Source organism: Equus asinus, chromosome 20 (assembly GCF_041296235.1).
Source record: "Equus asinus isolate D_3611 breed Donkey chromosome 20, EquAss-T2T_v2, whole genome shotgun sequence".
NCBI lineage: Eukaryota > Metazoa > Chordata > Mammalia > Perissodactyla > Equidae > Equus > Equus asinus.
Genome location: NC_091809.1, coordinates 16,966,423 through 16,983,291, shown reverse-complemented (window position 1 = coordinate 16,983,291; position 16,869 = coordinate 16,966,423). Strand labels below are relative to the sequence as shown.

The 16,869-nt window shown below is 61.7% G+C and overlaps 2 protein-coding genes across 13 annotated transcripts; one reads left to right on the top strand and one right to left on the bottom strand.

Moving 5' to 3' along the window:
- Nucleotides 1–3,194: 3,194 nt before the first annotated feature.
- On the top strand, nucleotides 3,195–12,491 carry FCER2 (Fc epsilon receptor II). Of its 9 annotated transcripts, none has more exons than XM_070491868.1 (12): nucleotides 3,195–3,325; nucleotides 4,777–4,897; nucleotides 5,939–6,058; nucleotides 6,341–6,394; nucleotides 6,907–6,960; nucleotides 7,511–7,573; nucleotides 7,778–7,840; nucleotides 7,973–8,035; nucleotides 8,128–8,217; nucleotides 10,252–10,403; nucleotides 10,538–10,644; nucleotides 10,830–12,491. In XM_070491868.1, the coding sequence occupies exons 2-12, from the start codon at nucleotides 4,876–4,878 to the stop codon at nucleotides 10,966–10,968; spliced, it is 927 nt and encodes a 308-aa protein (XP_070347969.1). In that variant the 5' UTR covers nucleotides 3,195–3,325; nucleotides 4,777–4,875; the 3' UTR covers nucleotides 10,969–12,491. The 9 variants fall into 9 exon arrangements, with proteins under 9 accessions (XP_070347969.1, XP_044609158.1, XP_044609161.1 ...); XM_044753223.2 differs by having other exon boundaries at nucleotides 9,892–10,403; XM_044753226.2 differs by having other exon boundaries at nucleotides 5,936–6,058.
- Nucleotides 12,492–14,416: 1,925 nt separating this feature from the next.
- On the bottom strand, nucleotides 14,417–16,653 carry TRAPPC5 (trafficking protein particle complex subunit 5). Of its 4 annotated transcripts, none has more exons than XM_014861985.3 (3): nucleotides 16,560–16,635; nucleotides 15,240–15,382; nucleotides 14,417–15,028 (listed from the first exon to the last, which is right to left on the bottom strand). In XM_014861985.3, exon 3 carries the CDS (start codon nucleotides 15,017–15,019, stop codon nucleotides 14,453–14,455), a length of 567 nt encoding a protein of 188 aa, XP_014717471.1. In that variant the 5' UTR covers nucleotides 15,020–15,028; nucleotides 15,240–15,382; nucleotides 16,560–16,635; the 3' UTR covers nucleotides 14,417–14,452. The 4 variants fall into 4 exon arrangements, with proteins under 4 accessions (XP_014717471.1, XP_070347973.1, XP_070347974.1 ...); XM_070491872.1 differs by having other exon boundaries at nucleotides 15,240–15,394; nucleotides 16,560–16,613; XM_070491873.1 differs by having other exon boundaries at nucleotides 16,494–16,569.
- Between the last annotated feature and the right edge of the window lie 216 nt (nucleotides 16,654–16,869).

Sequence of the window (16,869 nt, the reverse complement as noted above, 5' to 3'; positions counted from 1 at the left end):
GGGAGGTCCCTAGAGGAGTCACATGCACAGAGACAGAAAGTAGGATGGTGGGGCCAGGGGCTGGGGGCCGGGGATGGGGAGTCAGCGTTTCATGGGGACAAAGCTCCAGTTTGAGAAGGTGAGAAAGTTCTGGAGATGGATGGAGGGGATGGTTGCACAACAAAATGTGAGTGCACTTAATGCCACTGAAAATGATTAAATGGTAAATTCGATGTTATGTATATTTTACCACGATTAAAAACAAAAAGTTTTGTCTCCTCCCTCACGAGAGCTGGGACTTTGTCTTGTTCCCAGAGCCCAGCACACAGTAGATGCTCAAGAAATGGTTGTTGAGGGGCTGGCCCCGTGGCTGAGTGGTTAAGTTCGTGCGCTCCGCTGCAGGCGGCCCAGTGTTTCGTTGGTTCGAATCCTGGGTGCGGACATGGCACTGCTCATCAAACCACACTGAGGCAGCGTCCAACATGCCACAACTAGAAGGACCCACAACGAAGAATATACAACTATGTACCGGGGGGCTTGGGAGAAAAAGGAAAAAAATAAAATCTTAAAAAAAAAAAAAGAAAAAGAAATGGTTGTTGAATGAATGATGGGGGAGACAAGTGATCTGTTCACAGCAGATGGAGGGACAGATGGGGACAGAGAGAAAGAGCGAAAGTGTGTTGAAGCCTGAAGCCAGTATCTTCTCCTTTAAATCATGGTTTGAGGCAGAGGTTCTCACCTAGGGGTGACTCTGCCACCCAGGCGACATTTGGTGATGTCTGGAGACAATTTTGGTTGTCACGATTAGGTGGAAGAGGGAGATGCAGCTGGCATCTAGTGGGTAGAGGCCACGGATGCTGCCCACCACCCTACACAGGGCAGAGCAGCCCCCATAACAAGGTATCATCCAGCCCCAATGTCAACAGCGTGGAGAAAGAGAAACAGCTTTAGGGGCACCTCCTCTTGGAAGCCCTCCTGGATTTGACACACCTACTGTCTTCCACACACACACACACTTCCCCTTCCCTTCTCCCTCTCGCCACATCAGGAGAGGTTAAACAGGCGGGGTGAGCCCGGGGCTGCGCCGGATCGGGTTGGGGTCAGGATCGCGAGGTCCCTTCCTCACGTCTGCAGCACGCGGGGCCCTGTCCCAGGTGCTGAGGTGCTGTGTTGAGCGCGGTGGAGGAGGCTACGAGCCGCACGGAGCGCAGGTTGGGGTTTCGAAATGGAACATCGTTAGGGGCGAGCTAGGGGTGAGCTGGGGGCGAGTAGGGCAGGGCTGGGGAGGCGGTGGGATCCCGCCTGGGGATCCTTCATGGTGGTTGCGAGGTCCCTGACTCGCTCCTGCTGAGTCGGGATTCGGGACTGGCGATGCGCTCGGTGCAGCCCGAGGTTCAAGGATCCCAAACCTGAAAGGAGAACCGACACCTTCAGATCAAGGCCCACATCCGCACGGTTTCCTGTTTTTCCCCTAAACTGAGCAAGAGACGTAGGTTGACACCACAAGGAGTGGGGGAGGCCATCGCGTCACAGGGTCCCGGCAGCCCGCAGAGTCAGGGGTCAAGATTTCACCCCCAAAGCATCCTCTTGTCTTGGCAGGGACCGAGAACCGCACGGCCGTGGAGCCTGGAAGGACCTGCAGGGCCAGTGGGCCCAAGTGGGGCTGAGGGTGGGGCCACCTGGATCTTAGAACGCTCAGAAACTCAGAACACCAAATGCCATCCAGCCCCATCCTCTGTCCCAAGTCCTGTCCTGTGTCCTCATCACTAGGACAGCCCCACTGTCCACCTAGACGCTCCGGGGGACACCCGGGCATTTTCCACAGCATTTTCTGAGTAACCCCTCCCCCCCCCACACACACACATCCCACCCATCACCAAAGCCCGTCTCTTCTCAAACCAACCTCATCTCTCCATCCCCATCGCTGCTGCCCCAGGCCACCTCTTCTGGCCCCCTGACCAGGTGACAGCCCCCTCAGTGTCCCCACTCCCCCTTGGCCCCCATGACAGCCCCCCCAGGGTCCCCACCCCACCCAGACCTCCTGCTGTCTTTTGTCCGCTCAGCAGCCCCCAGTGACCCCTCTCTGATGCCCACCTGACAACTCTATTCCTCGCTTAAAATGGTCATCCTCTGTCACTTGCCAGACCATGCAATGGGTTCAAGCCCCCACAACTAGCCCAGATCGAGGTTCAGAGAGATATTCGGGGGCCCAGAACAAGCAGCCTCAGCCCACCCGCGTCATTCATTCAATAGACGGGGACTGATGGCTACCTGTCCCCACGCTGGGGACACAGTGTGATAGACAGTCCCCTCTGTCCTGGAGTGCAAAGTCCTGGGGACCTTCCAGCCAGGCCCCTCCCCAGCCGGTGGCTGGCCCAGGTCAGTCCTGGTTGAGAGGTGGGACATGGGGGCACAGGTGGGCTTCTTCTGGCATGAGAGGCAGGGTGCCAAGCCTGAGGTGGGGAGGCGGCCCATCCAGGAGTGGGGGTCAGCATGGGCGTCCCCCAGCTGAGAGCGGGGAGGGGGTTAAGGATCAGGGGACATGTCTGAGGGGAGGAGAAGCAGAGTGTGTGAAGTGTCAAGGAGTTCCTGTGAATGCAAGTTGAAGTGGCACAGTGGTTAGGACCCACACTGCCTGGGTGGAAAGCCTGGCTCTGCCATGGATGAGCTGTGTGACCTTGGGCAAGTTACTCAACATCCTCTGCGTTTCACGTTCTTTATCCAGAAGGCGGCATGGATAACAAAAGCGTCCACCTCACAGGGCGATTGTGAACATCACGCGTGTCAATGCGTCTGACACTAAGAGCTGTGCCCAGCACACGGTGCCACTTAATTAAACTATATAACGAATCGTCAATGTCTGATCAATGTCATCTCATGATCTCTTTCTTCCCTCTCTTCCTCCCTCCTCTCTTCTTTTCCTCTCTCTCTCTCTCTCTTTCTTCTTCCCTCCCTCCTTTCCTCTCTCCTCTCTCGCTCCCTCTTCCCTGCCATGGTGGAATAAGGATTCAGTGCAAAGTCACTTTGCTTCGCATCCTGACTCGGCCACTTCCGTCCTAAAGCACTCTGGGATGGTGGCTTTGCGTGTCTGAACCTCGAATTGCTCACCTGAGACGTGGGGATAATAATAGCAGGGACTTTACCGGGCTGTGGGGGGCATCTGAGGAGGCCATGCGTGGATGGGCAAGTCCATAATTAGGTCTGTGAAAATAGAAGCTGTGGGTGGGTCTGCTTTCAGAAGAAACTGTCTCTCCAGGTTAGACCTGTCACCACGGCCTGTGGCCCCTGCCGGCGTCGCCCAACGGCCCCAACAGACTAGGAGGAGGACGACGCGCTCGAAACTCATGTGAGTGAGCGTGTGTGAGCACATGGTGCGTGTGAGTGTGCGACGGTGTGTCAGTGTGCGTGTGCCTGAGTGTGGACACGTGTGGCTCTGTGTGTGTGTGTCGGGTCGGCGGTGGAAACTGGACATCGAAGCTTCCTGGAGGGAACGACATCAGGCTGAGTCTTGAGGGAGGCCAGGAAGAGGTCTGTGCGAGAGAAAGGCAGGGGGCAGGGGGCAGGTGTGGACAGCCTCGCCAGGCAGGCAGGGACCTGGTTTGGGGAAGTGAAAGCCAGTCAACCGGCTTGGCTGAGCAAAGTTGAGCCTAGCGGGTGCACTGGGGGTGACCATGATCATGTCCACCCCTGTGTGACGTAGATAAATTACACTCTCAGTCCCTCGGTTCCCCCAGCATCCCACCCTTAGGTTGACTGAGCGTCCTGTGGAGCCAGCGCTGTCACTTACCCCCAATTTACAAATGAGAAAGCTGAGTTGTTCATCTAGGGAGCAGCCAAGACTCAGCTCTGAGTCTGGCCGGCTTGGGCTCAGCCATGTCCGGCTGTCTCCCCTGTCACAGGACGGTGACCCCTCTGGCTCCCTCCAGGATAGTGCAAGACTCAGTCTGAGATGCTGTTCCTTGGAGCCTGGCAGCCCACATCTCTGCTTCCCTGAGGCTCAGAGAGGGGAAGCAACTTGCCCATGGTCACACCGCAAGGAGGAAGCCAATGACCCCCCAGGCTTGTCTGACCCCAAAGCCCAAGCTCTTTGGCTCATCATCAGTGCTTTCAAGCCAAGAGACTTTAAAGACACCTTGGGCACGTTGGCAAAGGAGAAAGCTGAGGCCTGGGTGACAGAGTCGCTGCTTTTCCCAGCAGGACCTGGCACAGAGTAGATGCCTGATAAATGTTGAGGACCTGAAGACCCTCTGTGTGCAGCCACGCACCCAAAGCCTCAGGAATACATTATTATCTCATTTGATCCTACCACGGTCTCATGAATTGGGTACCGTCATCACCCACCTTCTACAGAGGGGAAAACGGAGGCTCAGAAACGTTGAGTCCCGGACTGAGGTTACACAGGCAGCAACAGTGACAAGAACTGAGGTTACTTTTGGTGCTCACCATGTGCCAGGCCTTGTTCAAAGCACTTTACACATTCACATAGAGCCAACAACCACCCTACGGGGTAGGTATTACGAATGTTGTCATTTTATGGGTGAGGGAAACTGATTTCGAGGTTCAGTCACTTGCCAAGATCACACAGGTGCACATTTATGGACCACCTGCTGTATACCTCACACGTGATGGGCTCTGGGGTTCCCACCTCTGGTCTCAAGGCCTGTGACCCTCCATGCCAGCTGCAGGAGCAACACTGACTCCCGGTTGTGGACTCTGGGGGACCCTGGGGTCCTCAAGTCCCCGCTGCTGGCCTGTGCCAGTAACTAGAGCCTGACGTCTAACCCTAACCCTCATTAGATCCCAGATCCCAGCCAGAGCTGTGACTGTGCCAGTCAAGTGGACTGCCTTGACAGGTGGTGAGCACTCTGTCACTGGGAGAATCCAAGCAGGGCTGCCATGGAGGAACATGCATACTCAGGTGAGAGGGCTCTCAGGAGCTGACACTGGCCAAAGCAAGAACTCTGACCCCCTGACCTCCTACCTTCCACCCTGGAGAGGAGAAAGGCTCCTGGGTCCCCATCTGGAAAGAAGAGTGAATTTCTAGGAAAGGCCCAGCGTCAGGGGGGAGGTGAGCTCCAACGGGCCTCCTGGCACAGAGCCCGGCAGGAGAGGGAAGCCAGGGCACCGCCCTTCTCTGACTCAACACCCTCCCAACAAAAACCAGCTCCAGCTGGGGTGCTGGGAGCCCGATAGAGTCGGAGGCCAAGTGGGACTCAACACGATGGATCCTCATAGCCAGGGTGAGGGGAGGCGGCCTGGGGCCCGCGGTGGGGTGTCAAGGCAGGGCCTTGGGGGGCCCAGGAGTTGGGGTGAGGCCTGGGGGAGGCCTGACATCTGGGGAAGAGCTTGGATACGGGGAGGAACTGAGCCCCGGTGTCCTGTGTTTGGGGGAGAGGCTCAGAGTGGGGGACGGGCGTGAGGGCGAGGGCTGGGGGTGGGAGGGGAGGGGAGACGCGGCCTTCTGGAGGTGAGGCTGGGGCCCAGCATTAGTGGGGGCGTAAGAGAACCCATAAAAGGGAGAAGGGTCTCAGGTGAGAGCTGGGTGGGGGTCGGCCGCCTCACCTGAGGAGGTGGCCCCTGGAGGAGGAGGTCTCAGCTCCTGGCCCCAGGCCTGTCTCTCTGGACAGTGACCTGGCCCCAAGTTTGGCTTGCTGACTGCTGGAGTGTGGGCAGAAGGAGCAGAGACATTGGGCTGGATGTGTGGAGGGACACACCCAGAGATGCACAGATGCAGAGATGGACAGACAAAGGTCGGGGCTGGGGGGGCCTGATGGACATGAAAGACGGCAGCGCGAGGGGAAGGTGTGCAGAGGAGGCTGGGGGTCCACTGAGACCCTCTGCTTCAGTGTGGGTTCTGGGCAGGCTCCCAGGACTTTGGGGCTCTGGGCGATGCAGAGACGGGCAGAGCCAGAGCCCAGCCTCACCCTGTGCCCCTCGGTGTTCCCCCTACTCCCAGTAGAGTTCCCAAAGTTTCCCGGGAGGCGGCGGCAGTGCTGCCAGCGGGGGACGCTGCTCGCACTGCTGGGACTGGTGACCACCGCGATGTGGGCCGGGCTGCTGACCCTGCTTCTCCTGTGGCGTGAGGACACCCCCAGTCCCCTGCGGCCTCCCTCCCGTGTTCCCTCCCAGCCCCCCGCTCCCAGGTCCTGGGGAGCCCAACACAGCCCCAGAGCCCAGTGTTCCCATCGTGTCTCCCACCTTGACCCTGCAGCTCCGTGCCCCTGACCCCCAGGAGCCCCGCCCCGCGTCTCCCACATGGTATATGCAAGGCCTCCCTCCATCCCTAACTGGCAGATGGGGTGTGGGTGGGTGGGGATGCCCGAAAAATCCTTTCTCACCCCTCTCCTCTCCTCCTCCCCAGACTGGGAGACTGTGCAGAAGCTGAAACAGCTGGAAAAGACCGCGGCCCAGAACGGTAGGGAGGAGCCAAGCGGGGAGAGACGGGGCTGGGGCACCCAGCTCTTGTCCCGCTTCTGCCCCTTACGGCTGTGGGATGTGGGAGAAACGGCTCCAGGGTCCCCCCTGGGAACTGAGGGTCAGCCTGTGCTCCCTGCTCCCCGGGGCTGAAGACCCCGCGACTCTTGCGAGGGCGGGCTCTGAGACGTGCCCAACAGAAGCTGCCCCAACGGCTCCCTGCCTCGCCTTCCTCCCCTGCAAGGTGGGCATCGGCTCAGTGTCACGAGGCAGAAACCAGCTGAGACCCCGCGAGGCACTTAGAACCCCTCCAGGGAGCTTTTAGTAAAAGCCTGTTACTTTTCTATTCCATCCTGGGCGGAAGAAGTTCATTCGATTCTTGCCTGAGTTCTCCTGAGTACATCTGCCACCCAAATTCAAAACAAAAGCTGCGGCCGTTGTGACCGTGTGGGGTGGGGGTGGGGGGGGCACCCGAAAAATCCTTTCTCACCCCTCTCCTCTCCTCCTCCCCAGACTTGGAGACTGTGCAGAAGCTGAAACAGCTGGAAAAGACCGCGGCCCAGAACGGTAGGGAGGAGCCAAGGGGGGAGAGAGGGGGCTCGGGGGCACCCGGCTCTTGTCCTGCTTCTGCCCCTGATGGCTGTGGGATGTGGGAGAAACGGCTCCAGGGTCCCCCCTGGGAACTGAGGGTCAGCCTGTGCTCCCCGCTCCCCGGGGCTGAAGACCCCGCGACTCTTGCGAGGGCGGGCTCTGAGACGTGCCCAACAGAAGCTGCCCCAACGGCTCCCTGCCTCGCCTTCCTCCCCTGCAAGGTGGGCATCGGCTCAGTGTCACGAGGCAGAAACCAGCTGAGACCCCGCGAGGCACTTAGAACCCCTCCAGGGAGCTTTTAGTAAAAGCCTGCTACTTTTCTATTCCATCCTGGGGGGGAGAAGTTCATTCGATTCTCGCCTGAGTTCTCCTGAGTACATTTCCCCCCCAAATTCAAAACAAAAGCTGCGGCCGTTGTGACTGGGTGGGGTGGCGGTGGGGGGGCCTGCACTTGGGGCTGGTGGGGGCGACCCAAGGACCTGCCTTCCTGGGTCCTGATAACACGTCTTACCTCCTGCCGCCCCAGTCTCTCAGGTTTCCAAGGACTTGGAAAGACACAAGGGGGAGCAGGTGGCCCAGGAATCCCAGGGTGAGCAGCCTCAGCTTGGGGCCTGAGAGGAGGGGTCAGGGGGAACCTGGATAACACGTGGATCAAGTGCTCTAGGCCACCTGTGACTTGGGAAACGAGCAGGTGACCCCAAAGACCCAGGGTCAGAGGCCGAGGGGCCGGTGGGGGGTAATGGGGGTGTGGTTCTGATGACGTGCTTGCCACTGAGCACCACCCCCCAACCAGCTGCCAAGATGTCGCAGAGCATGGAGAAAATCCAAGATGAGCAGAACAGAATGAAATCTCAGGGTGAGAGATCAGGGTTGGGGGCAGGGTCCTGGGGCCATGGTGGGCGGTGAAGCTGGGGACCAAGCTCGGGGACGTTCGGCCCACAGACAACATCCCTGACACCGCTCCTGCCCCCATACCCGCTCTCATCAGACTCGGAGCTCTCCCGGAACCTGAACGGACTTCGCGAGGACCTGAGCGACCTCCAGTCCCAGGGTGAGCCTGGGGAGAGGAGGGGAGGGGCAAGGAAGGGGGCTCGCAAGTGGGTCTCTTGACCACAGCCCCCTTCCAACCCCTACCCACGCCAGGCTTGAATGAGAGACGCGCAGCCTTGCACGCACTGGACAGGCTCCAGGAGGAAGTGGCGAAGCTGTGGATAGAGCTACGCGTGTCCAACGGTGAGTGTGAGCGTCTGGGCCCACGGCTGTGTGGGTGTGCGCGTGTGACTGCACAGGTGTGGGCACTGTATGTTCAAACACACAGTAGAGGTGTATGTGTGACAACGTGGATGGGTGTGTATTTATGTGTGTGGCAGGGGTGATGGGGGCCCCACGAGAATGCCCTTTCTGAGTCCAGCTGCTCCCTCCACCGATTTGGGGGGGTCCCACCGTTTTTCCCTCCTCCAGGTAAAAGTTGCCCCACATTTACCATCTCTGGGTTCTCTTCACTCTCTCTCTTCTGCCCAGTTCGGCTTAGCAGACGGTCATCATTAGGGTGCCCTCAGCCACAGCCCTGGGGGAAGCTTGCCTGATCCAGCCAGGGGGCCGGAGGGGAGTCACCTCTGCAGCGATGGGGACAGCAGGGACCGTGGCGTCTTCCCTAGGGGTGGCAGTGATGGAGGGGATGCTGGCAGTTATGGGGGGCGTGGGGGCGGCCCCAGCAGGCTGCAGAAAGAGCAGATTCGATCCCTGTGCCTTTATCCTGGGGTAGGGACCCGGCTGTCACTGCTCTGAGGTCCCCCCCACCCCAGCCCACCCTGGATATTTGATCTTTGCCCTCTGTGGAGCCCCAGCTGCCCCAACTGGGGAGAAGAGGAAGTGCTGGGTGTGGAGAGCTGTCCCCTGGGACGTGGGGTGGCTGTGGGAATCCCAGGAAGAAACCCCACAGTGGTCCTTCTGGGGAGGGTGGGAAGAGGGATCTGAGCCTCGCTCACTGTGATGGGGCCCCTCCTAATTCCTGCTCGGTCCCTGAGTGCACCCCACCCCTCACCAAGTCTAGTCCCATGGCCTGGGGTCTCAGCCCAGCTCTGGGGGCTGTCTCTCAATGACCACGTGACACGTGGGCAGGTCACCCTCCCTGAAGTTCCCTTGAAGGACCCAGAGAGATTCTCTTCCTGTTTTCACCCCCAGAGGGCCACGCGCTGGTTCCCCAGTTCACGTGTGAGCAGCACCTCCAGCTCTGTTTTCCCCAGGGGGTCCTCAAGCTGCCGTGGACTCCAGGCCCCTTAGAACAATTCCCCCAAAGCCAGGGAGCCCTCGGTCCACATTCACTCTAAGAAAATCTGCAGCGAATCACGAGTGAGTGGATCCAGTAACAGTGCGTTTAAACTCCCACCCGGGAATGCTAGGGTGGCGACAGCGCCTGACAGGTTTCTTGGGGTCGGGGTAAGAGGAGACAGACCACGCTCCAGCCCTCCAGTCCTCCCCATGGGCTCCAACAAGAAAATCATCTCCATTTCCAAGACAGTGGCCAAGGGCGCTGGTTTTGGGGGTGCTGGCAGCGATGGTGGCCAGGGCTGTTATTGGAGCAGCTGGTGAGGACAGGACACCGGCAGAGTAATGCTGGTGGTCTCAGCCTCAGCATGACCACCGGCACTGGTGATTCAGACGTGGCTGGTGTGGGGCCCCTAAAGGCGGTGTTGGTGGTGGTGAGAGATGTTGCTGGTGATCATGGGTGTCTGGGGGATGATGTTGGTGACAAAGGTGTTCCTGACAAGGGTGGAGGTCGTGGCCATGATGTTGGCGGCTGAGCTGCTCCTGCGGTGCAGCCGGTCTAGCACGTCGGCATCAGAGCTCCAGGGAAGAAGGCAAACTGCGAGACTCTGCTAGGCTCTGGGGTGGGTCTGCTTTCAGCCCGGAGGCCAGGAGCGACTCCAAGAAAGATGCTGCCACCCACTCTGCCCATTGTGCCCACCACGGTTCCCGCCATGGTTCCCACCACAGTGCCTGCCACGGTTCCCACCACGGTTCCCGCCACAGTTCCCACCACAGTGCCTGCCACGGTTCCCACCACGGTTCCTACCACGGTTCCCACCACAGTGCCCACCACGGTTCCCACCACAGTGCCTGCCACGGTTCCCACCACGGTTCCCGCCACGGTTCCCACCACGGTTCCCGCCACGGTTCCCATCACAGTGCCCACCACGGTTCCCACCACAGTGTCCGCCATGGTGCCCTCCTCCGCTGTCCCCCTGAGCCTCTCCTCCACCCCAGGCACCACGTGTAACACGTGCCCCGACGACTGGGTCCATTTCCAAAAGAAGTGCTACTACTTCGGGGAGGGCCCCAAGCGGTGGATCCAGGCGCGGTTCGCCTGCAGCAAGCTGCACGGGCGGCTGGTCAGCATCCACAGCCAGGAGGAGCAGGTGGGCCGGGCTCCGCAGAGGGTGCCGCCGGTGCTGTGGGGGAGGGGGAGGAGGGGGTCCCCAGCCCAACTCGTCGTGTGGCGGGGGGACCCAGACACGTCTCCCCAGTCCTCCAGCCCTGTCCTGCTCCCCAGGACTTCCTGACCCGCCACGCCAACAAGAAAGGCTCCTGGATTGGCCTTCGGGACCTGAACATAGAAGGGGAGTTTGTCTGGATGGACCAGAACCCCCTGGACTACAGGTGAGGAGGGGCCAATGGAGAGGAGGGGGCCCCAGGCCTGGACTTGGGGGAGCTTCCGGATGGCAACTGAGGGAGATGGCCAAGGATGACGGGCAGGGCCCAGACTCACAGGGATGTGTCTGGGCTGAGGGCAGAGGGCCCCGTTCCCATCCCCGACCCCAATGACCTGAAGCCCTGTGCTACAGCAACTGGCAGCCGGGGGAGCCCAACAACGGGGGCCAAGGGGAGGACTGCGTCATGATGCGGGCCTCCGGGCACTGGAACGACGCCTTCTGTGGCAGCTACCTGGACGGCTGGGTGTGTGACCGGCTGGTCACGTGCTGACTGCCCACCAGCCACCTCGGCCCCCCTGGGTCCACGGGGATTTGTCCTGAGTCGTGGACCCTGACAGCCCCCTGCCCGCCCACCAGGAGCGCCCCTCTGTCTCACTCCCCCATCTCAAACACGGGAACAGCAAGGCCCATGGCAGGACCCTGAGGACCCCCGCCCAAGGCCTGGACACCTCTTTGGTGGCTGAAGGGTCCTGGTGATACTTCCTACACCCCAAATGGAAGCAGCTGACCCATCCTCAGCTCCTGCCAACGCCCCGGAGGGCTTGTCCCTTGTTCCTCAGGCCAGCTGGCCATTGCCACCTCCCTGACTTTAAGGGCTTGAGGATCCCACCTCGAGAACCCCTGCCCACGAGCCTGAAGGCTAGCAGCCCCCTCCTCACTGGGGCACAGCTCCTGGCAGCCCAGCCGTCCAGGGAGTGGCCCCGACCCGTGTGCTTCCTCTGTCGCCCCGACCTGGCCATCTGCTGGAGTCAGGAGTGAACCCCCACCCGTGCCCTCCCCAGACGCCGCGCGTGTCCGGGCACCACACGACAGAGTCCCCCGCTCAGGCAGCCAGTCCTCCCCACCCGGCCTGCATCAGTAAGACAGGGCGACGGGGGCCCCTCAGCCTGGCCCCCTCCTCAGGGGCCTGCAGGTGTGGAAGGTGGGAGCTGGGAGGCCCAGGGCCCAGCACGGGGTGGGGACAGGACTGGGCCTCTGGAGCGAAAGATGGGCTGGACTCCAGGTCACCTGTGCTCTCTATTCACTGCCCATCCCTAGATGTCTGTGTCCCCCAGCTCCCCACCCCAGAACTCCCTGCCAGCGCAAAACTGCCTACCTGAGCCCTCCACACTGTATTCGAGGCTCCCCTCTACCAGTCACTCAGGCCCGCACTGGGGGCACCCTGGCCACCTCGTTCCCTCACTGCCCCCTCCAAACCCATAAGGAGAGCCATGGGCCGTGGTGTCCAGACACATTCAGAATCCACCCACTGCCTTGGCGTGGTCCCCATCCTCACTCCCTCTGGTCTCCCTCTTCACTGCCCCCAAACCTTCTAGAAGTTTCCTTTCAATATAGAGGAAAAGCCAAAGCCTTACAGGGTCCTTTGCGATCTCAGAACCCCTCCCACGTGCCTTACCTCCCCAACTTCACTTTCTCTTTCTCCTCCCCGCATCCGGCACCCACCCCAGCCACCTCCCTCTACCTTAAACATTTAGGCTCACTCCCACCCCAGGGCCTTTGCACATACTGCCTCCCCTGCTAGCTCCTCAGTGAGGCCTATCCTGAGCTCTCCCTCCCTCCCATTTAAAATGACAGCCCTGACTCCCAGTCCGTTTTACTCCTCTGTACTCTCCCACCACGGCACCCTTCTCCTTCCGACAAGATGTGTAATTCACTGGTCTGTTCACTGCCTGTGTCCACGGGTTAGAATGCAAGCTTCAGGAGGGCAGGTGCCTGCCTTTGTTTGGTTCTCAGCTGTCCCCAGCGCCTGGCACACAGTAGGCGCTCAATAAATATTTGTCGAATTAATTAACACGTGACTGTAGGCAGATGACTCTTCTGGAACCTGCTCTGTGCCCTGTGAAATGAGGGATGCTGCCTGCCTGGGTCACCAAGGGCTGGTCCTGGGTCCCCCCCCCCCCCCCCCCATCACGGGGCTTCAGTGGAGGCCTAACTTGCAGCCCAAAGCATCCTAAGCCAGAACCACCGTGACGGGACCCTGAGGAGCACAGCCGCCTGTTCTTTCTCCCTGTCCTCCCCTGCCGCAAACCGGGGTCCAGCCCCACGGCCCTGCAGCTTGTCCCAAACTTTCTCCTTCTCCGCCAAGTCCCTCCTCATACTCGGCAGGCAGAAACAGACCCCAGGCCCTCCTCTCCCAGCTGCCAAGCCCTCCCTTGGGGACCGGCCCCACCTCCTCCCTCCGGCCCTATTTCTCTCTGGCATCCTTCACTCCCGGGCCTGTGGACCGAGCTGGCCACGCTGCCCCTGCCCTCTGCCTCTCGCTCCTGCCATCTGCCCCACCTGTCCCCCAGCAGCAGGCCCTGGAAGCCACTCTTGCCAGGGTCCCTGAGGACCTAGGGCTGTTAGACCCAGACTCCTGCAGTTCCCTCTGAAATCTGGCCTCCCAGCACCCCACCCTCAGCTCTCCCTCCTCCAGGCCGGTGGCTTCCGTCTCTGCCCTGCCCCCCAGCCCAGTGCAGGCTGCCACCCTGGCCATCCCCTCTACCAGCTCCCTTGGGCCCCCTCCCCTCCCCCAGCCCAGAGCTATGTCCTGACCATCCGGCGCCACACACAGTGGGTGCTCAGTGGTTTTATTTCTTCTGTTGGTCTTCACAACGTGCTGAAGCCCACCTGGCTCGTCACCTTCTGCTTGGGTGACTTAAACTGTCCCCGGTCTCCCCGTCTGTGCTGCCCTCCACGAGGCAGCCAGATGGAGCACCCCAACGGCAAATTGAAAACCTGCACCCACCCCATCCCCTTCAACCCTTCTCATAAGCAATGAGGGGGACCCAGCCGGAGCCCCTGGGGTTCCCTTTCAGGTCCTGGGGCAGGGGTGAGGGCTGGCGAGAGAGAACTTGAACAATTTCCCCAAAAGTCTGGCAGGAGTTACCCTGAAGAGGAGTGAGCGGGGCGGAGAGTGGGGAACAAAAAGGAGAGGAAGCGTCACCTGAAGCGTAATATTTTCCTTTTTTAACAAGGAACACGTGTTCGGATGCCGATCACGGGTTTAGACATTCACTTCAGGATATTTTAAGCATCCAGGTGACTCCGAATGAGCCCGCCCATTTCCGCCCTGAGAACCAGGGTCAGAGTTCTCAAAGTGTGGCCCCCGGAGCAACAGCAGTTCCTAGGAAGTTGTTAGAAATGCAAATCCTCGGCCCCCCCACCCAAGATCTGCAGAATCGGAAACTCTGGGGCTGGGGCCCAGCCACGCGAGATTTAAGACTGTGCCCAGGGGCCCTGCTTGTCGCCAAGGTGCACAGGCCGCGCCCGGGATCTTGCTACCGCAGCAAGGGTAACAAGGGGTTAAAGCAGAGGTCTGCAAACCACCCCCGTCCTGCGCTGCTGGGACACAGCCACACCCATCGCTGATCTCCTGCTGTGACACCAAAGCTGGACAGAGGGACAGGCGGGCAGGCATAAATTGTGGGACTAGCGGGTCCTTCACAAAAGGTGCGCCACTCCCCGGTCTAAGGGAGGCCCTCCACCCCGCCCCAGCCGGGCCTCCAGCTGTGATCCCAGAAAGCGCCGGCCTTCTCCCCGTTCCAGCCGCACCAGTTGCTCCTTCTGCCTGGGTTTCCCAGCACCGCCCCTGGCCTCCCCTAACCCCCACCCCTCTCTGAAAGCCTAACTGGGTCAGACCCGGCCCCCGGCCCCTCCCCAGTGTATTATAAACCTGCCTGGGTCCCGGCGTGGAGTGGAGCTCCGAGGCCCCCCACACAAAACACAAGACACACTCGGAAGGGGGCGCTCCGCAACCTTTATCTCCCGCGGGGTCAGCGGCCCTCCAGGGCTCGGTCTCGGGCGATGACCGCCTCCTCGAACTTGATCATGAGCGTGGTGCCCTTGTGCCAGTGCGCCGTGACCTTGGCGGGGAAGCCGCTGTGCGTGAGCACGGCCTCCACGATGCCCGCCGTGAAGCTGGCGCAGTTGAGCGTGCTGTTCTCCTTGGGTACGGAGATGTAGGTGTTGATGAGCGGCTCGCGCTCGATGATGTAGAAGGTGCGCGCGTCGTCGTTGGCCTGTTCCAGCTTGTCGGCCTCCTTGCCGAAGAGCGCCTTCCACACGGCGCCCTTGACGAAGAGCAGCGCGCCCAGCACCTTGGTCTCGCGCCGGGCACCCTTTTCGCGAGCCACCAGCGCATCCAGAACGCGCGCGCCCACCTGGCGGCCCAGCGCGGCCAGGCGCGCCTGCAGCTCGGCCACGGAGAAGACGCGGCTCTGGCAGTGCTGCACCAGCTCGGAGAAGAGCAGCGCGAAGGCGCTCAGGCTCACCTCCGTGCGCGGCCGCGCCAGCGCGCGCTCCAGCAGCGCCGACTTCCCGCGCGTGAAGCGCGCCTCCATGCCGCCGCCCTGCGGGGGCGCGAGGAAACACCGGGGTCAGGGGCGCGGGGGAGAACCCTGGGACCCCCCCGCCCCGGCCCACCCCGCTCCTGTGCTCTATCGCTGACTTCCCACGTGGGAAGAGATGATGGCAAAGAAAGGGGGCATCTACCTGCGCGTAAAGGCGCCTCCATTACACCTAGTCAGGGAAGGACAAACTGGGGAACGGGTGGGCTTATACCCTTAGCGAGGAGACGGCTCAGGCGGGGAAGCGGGGAGCAGAGACAAGAGGCGAATCAGAGGGGACGCTGGAAATCACCCCGGCCCTCGAGTTCCAGGTGATTCCTCGTATGTGAAAAGCACCTTCGTGCCCCACTCCGCCACCTGTGGGAGTAACTAGAAAACTAATGCATGGGGGAGGGGGGCGTCAGACCTAGGGCAGGGAGGGGACCAGGATGGGCGACTGTGCGAGGACACGGGCAACTGTCCCTCCCCCGCCGTGCGCTCCAGCAGCGCTGACTTCCCAAGGCGGAAAGGCAGAGAGAAACGGCGGGGGGGTGGGGGGGGGTGTCAAGACCAAAGGCCAGGAGGGTTGAGGGCACAGACGAGATACAGACGAGGGGGCCGACCAGAGGGGACGCTGGGAACCCTTCCAAGCCCGCGCCCCCACGCACGAAGCGCGCCCCCCTGGGCCGCGGATGAGCCTGCATTCGGAACAAAGACTGGAAGGGGGGGCGCAGAGGCGTTGGGAGCCCCCGATTCCCATGCTCTCCAGCAAGGTAGCTAGCAGGACCGTGGGAAACAAGAGGGAGGGGGCGGACTGTCAGACCCGGAGTTTGGGGGAACCTGGGGGGGCGGGGAGGCTGTGGTCGCCCCATTCCAGCGAATATAGCCGCAGCGATCGGTGAGGAAGGAGGCTGATGGGGAAAACCCCCAGGGGGCGCCGAGACCTCCACACTGTGGCTCTCCGGAGGGAGTGGCAGCGGGGAGGGGAGAAGGGGGGAAACGGAAGGGGGTCCCCAGAGCGAGCGCTGAGACTCCCTCCCTCCGCCCCCCCACCTCGCCCCCTCAGGTGTGAAGCCGCCGCCAAGGGTGAGGTCGCGAGGGGGAGCTGAGAAGCCCGCCCCCGGCATGCAGGGCCGGGGCCAGAGGCCGGAAGGGTCTGGGGGTGCAGAGATGGCGGCAACGAGGTCCGCGTGGGGGATGGGGAGGCCAGCGGACCGGCGGGGGCGGGGTCCCGGGGACTCCTGGCCGCCGCCGCCTCCATGGGGAGGGCCCAGGGCGCGGGATGGGAGGGGAATGTCGACACCCCTGCCCCGGGCTGCGATGGGGGTTGGTGAGCTGAGCCGCGGAAGGCGGGGCCCCGAGACCCCAGCCCCGGCCTGCACCCGGGCGCCGGAACCCGGGAGGAGCCCACCCTCCTCGCGGTTCCCCCGGGTGGGCCGAAGTGGGCGGGCGGGGCTCGCGGACGCCGAGACCCTGGCCCGGGACCCACAGGCCAGCGGGGAGCGGTCGGAGGGGCGGACGAGACGGGGCGGGAACACGAGCGCTGGGGTCTCACCGAGAACTGCAGCCGTCGGCTCGGCCGAGCTGCTTTACGGCGCCGTAAAAGGCCGCGCGTGCGCAGGCGCGGCGGCCGGACGGGCTTGTGGGCGGGGCGCGCACGCGCAGTGATTCCCGAGAGCGGCCGCGCGGGGGCGCGCGTGTCCGTGGTGCCTCCCTGGTCTCGGTAGCCCGTGCTCAGTGGGACACGCCTGACGATGGGCACACGTCTCTGTTTCAGGGGCACATGTGTGCTCTTGGGCGTATGTCTCCTTGTCTCAGGGGCACACCTATGCCCTTGGGCACACTTTCTCTTGTCTTAGGGACGC

Excerpts from the sequence above, each read along its gene's own strand:
- FCER2 (XM_044753222.2), top strand. The coding sequence starts at position 4,876 with ATGGAGGAACATGCATACTCAG. Across the intron at positions 7,574-7,777 it reads GGTGGCCCAGGAATCCCAGG|CTGCCAAGATGTCGCAGAGC; the intron begins GTGAGCAGCCTC and ends CCCCCCAACCAG. Across the intron at positions 10,404-10,537 it reads TCCACAGCCAGGAGGAGCAG|GACTTCCTGACCCGCCACGC; the intron begins GTGGGCCGGGCT and ends CCTGCTCCCCAG.
- TRAPPC5 (XM_014861984.3), bottom strand. The coding sequence starts at position 15,019 with ATGGAGGCGCGCTTCACGCGCGGGAAGTCGGCGCTGCTGGAGCGCGCG.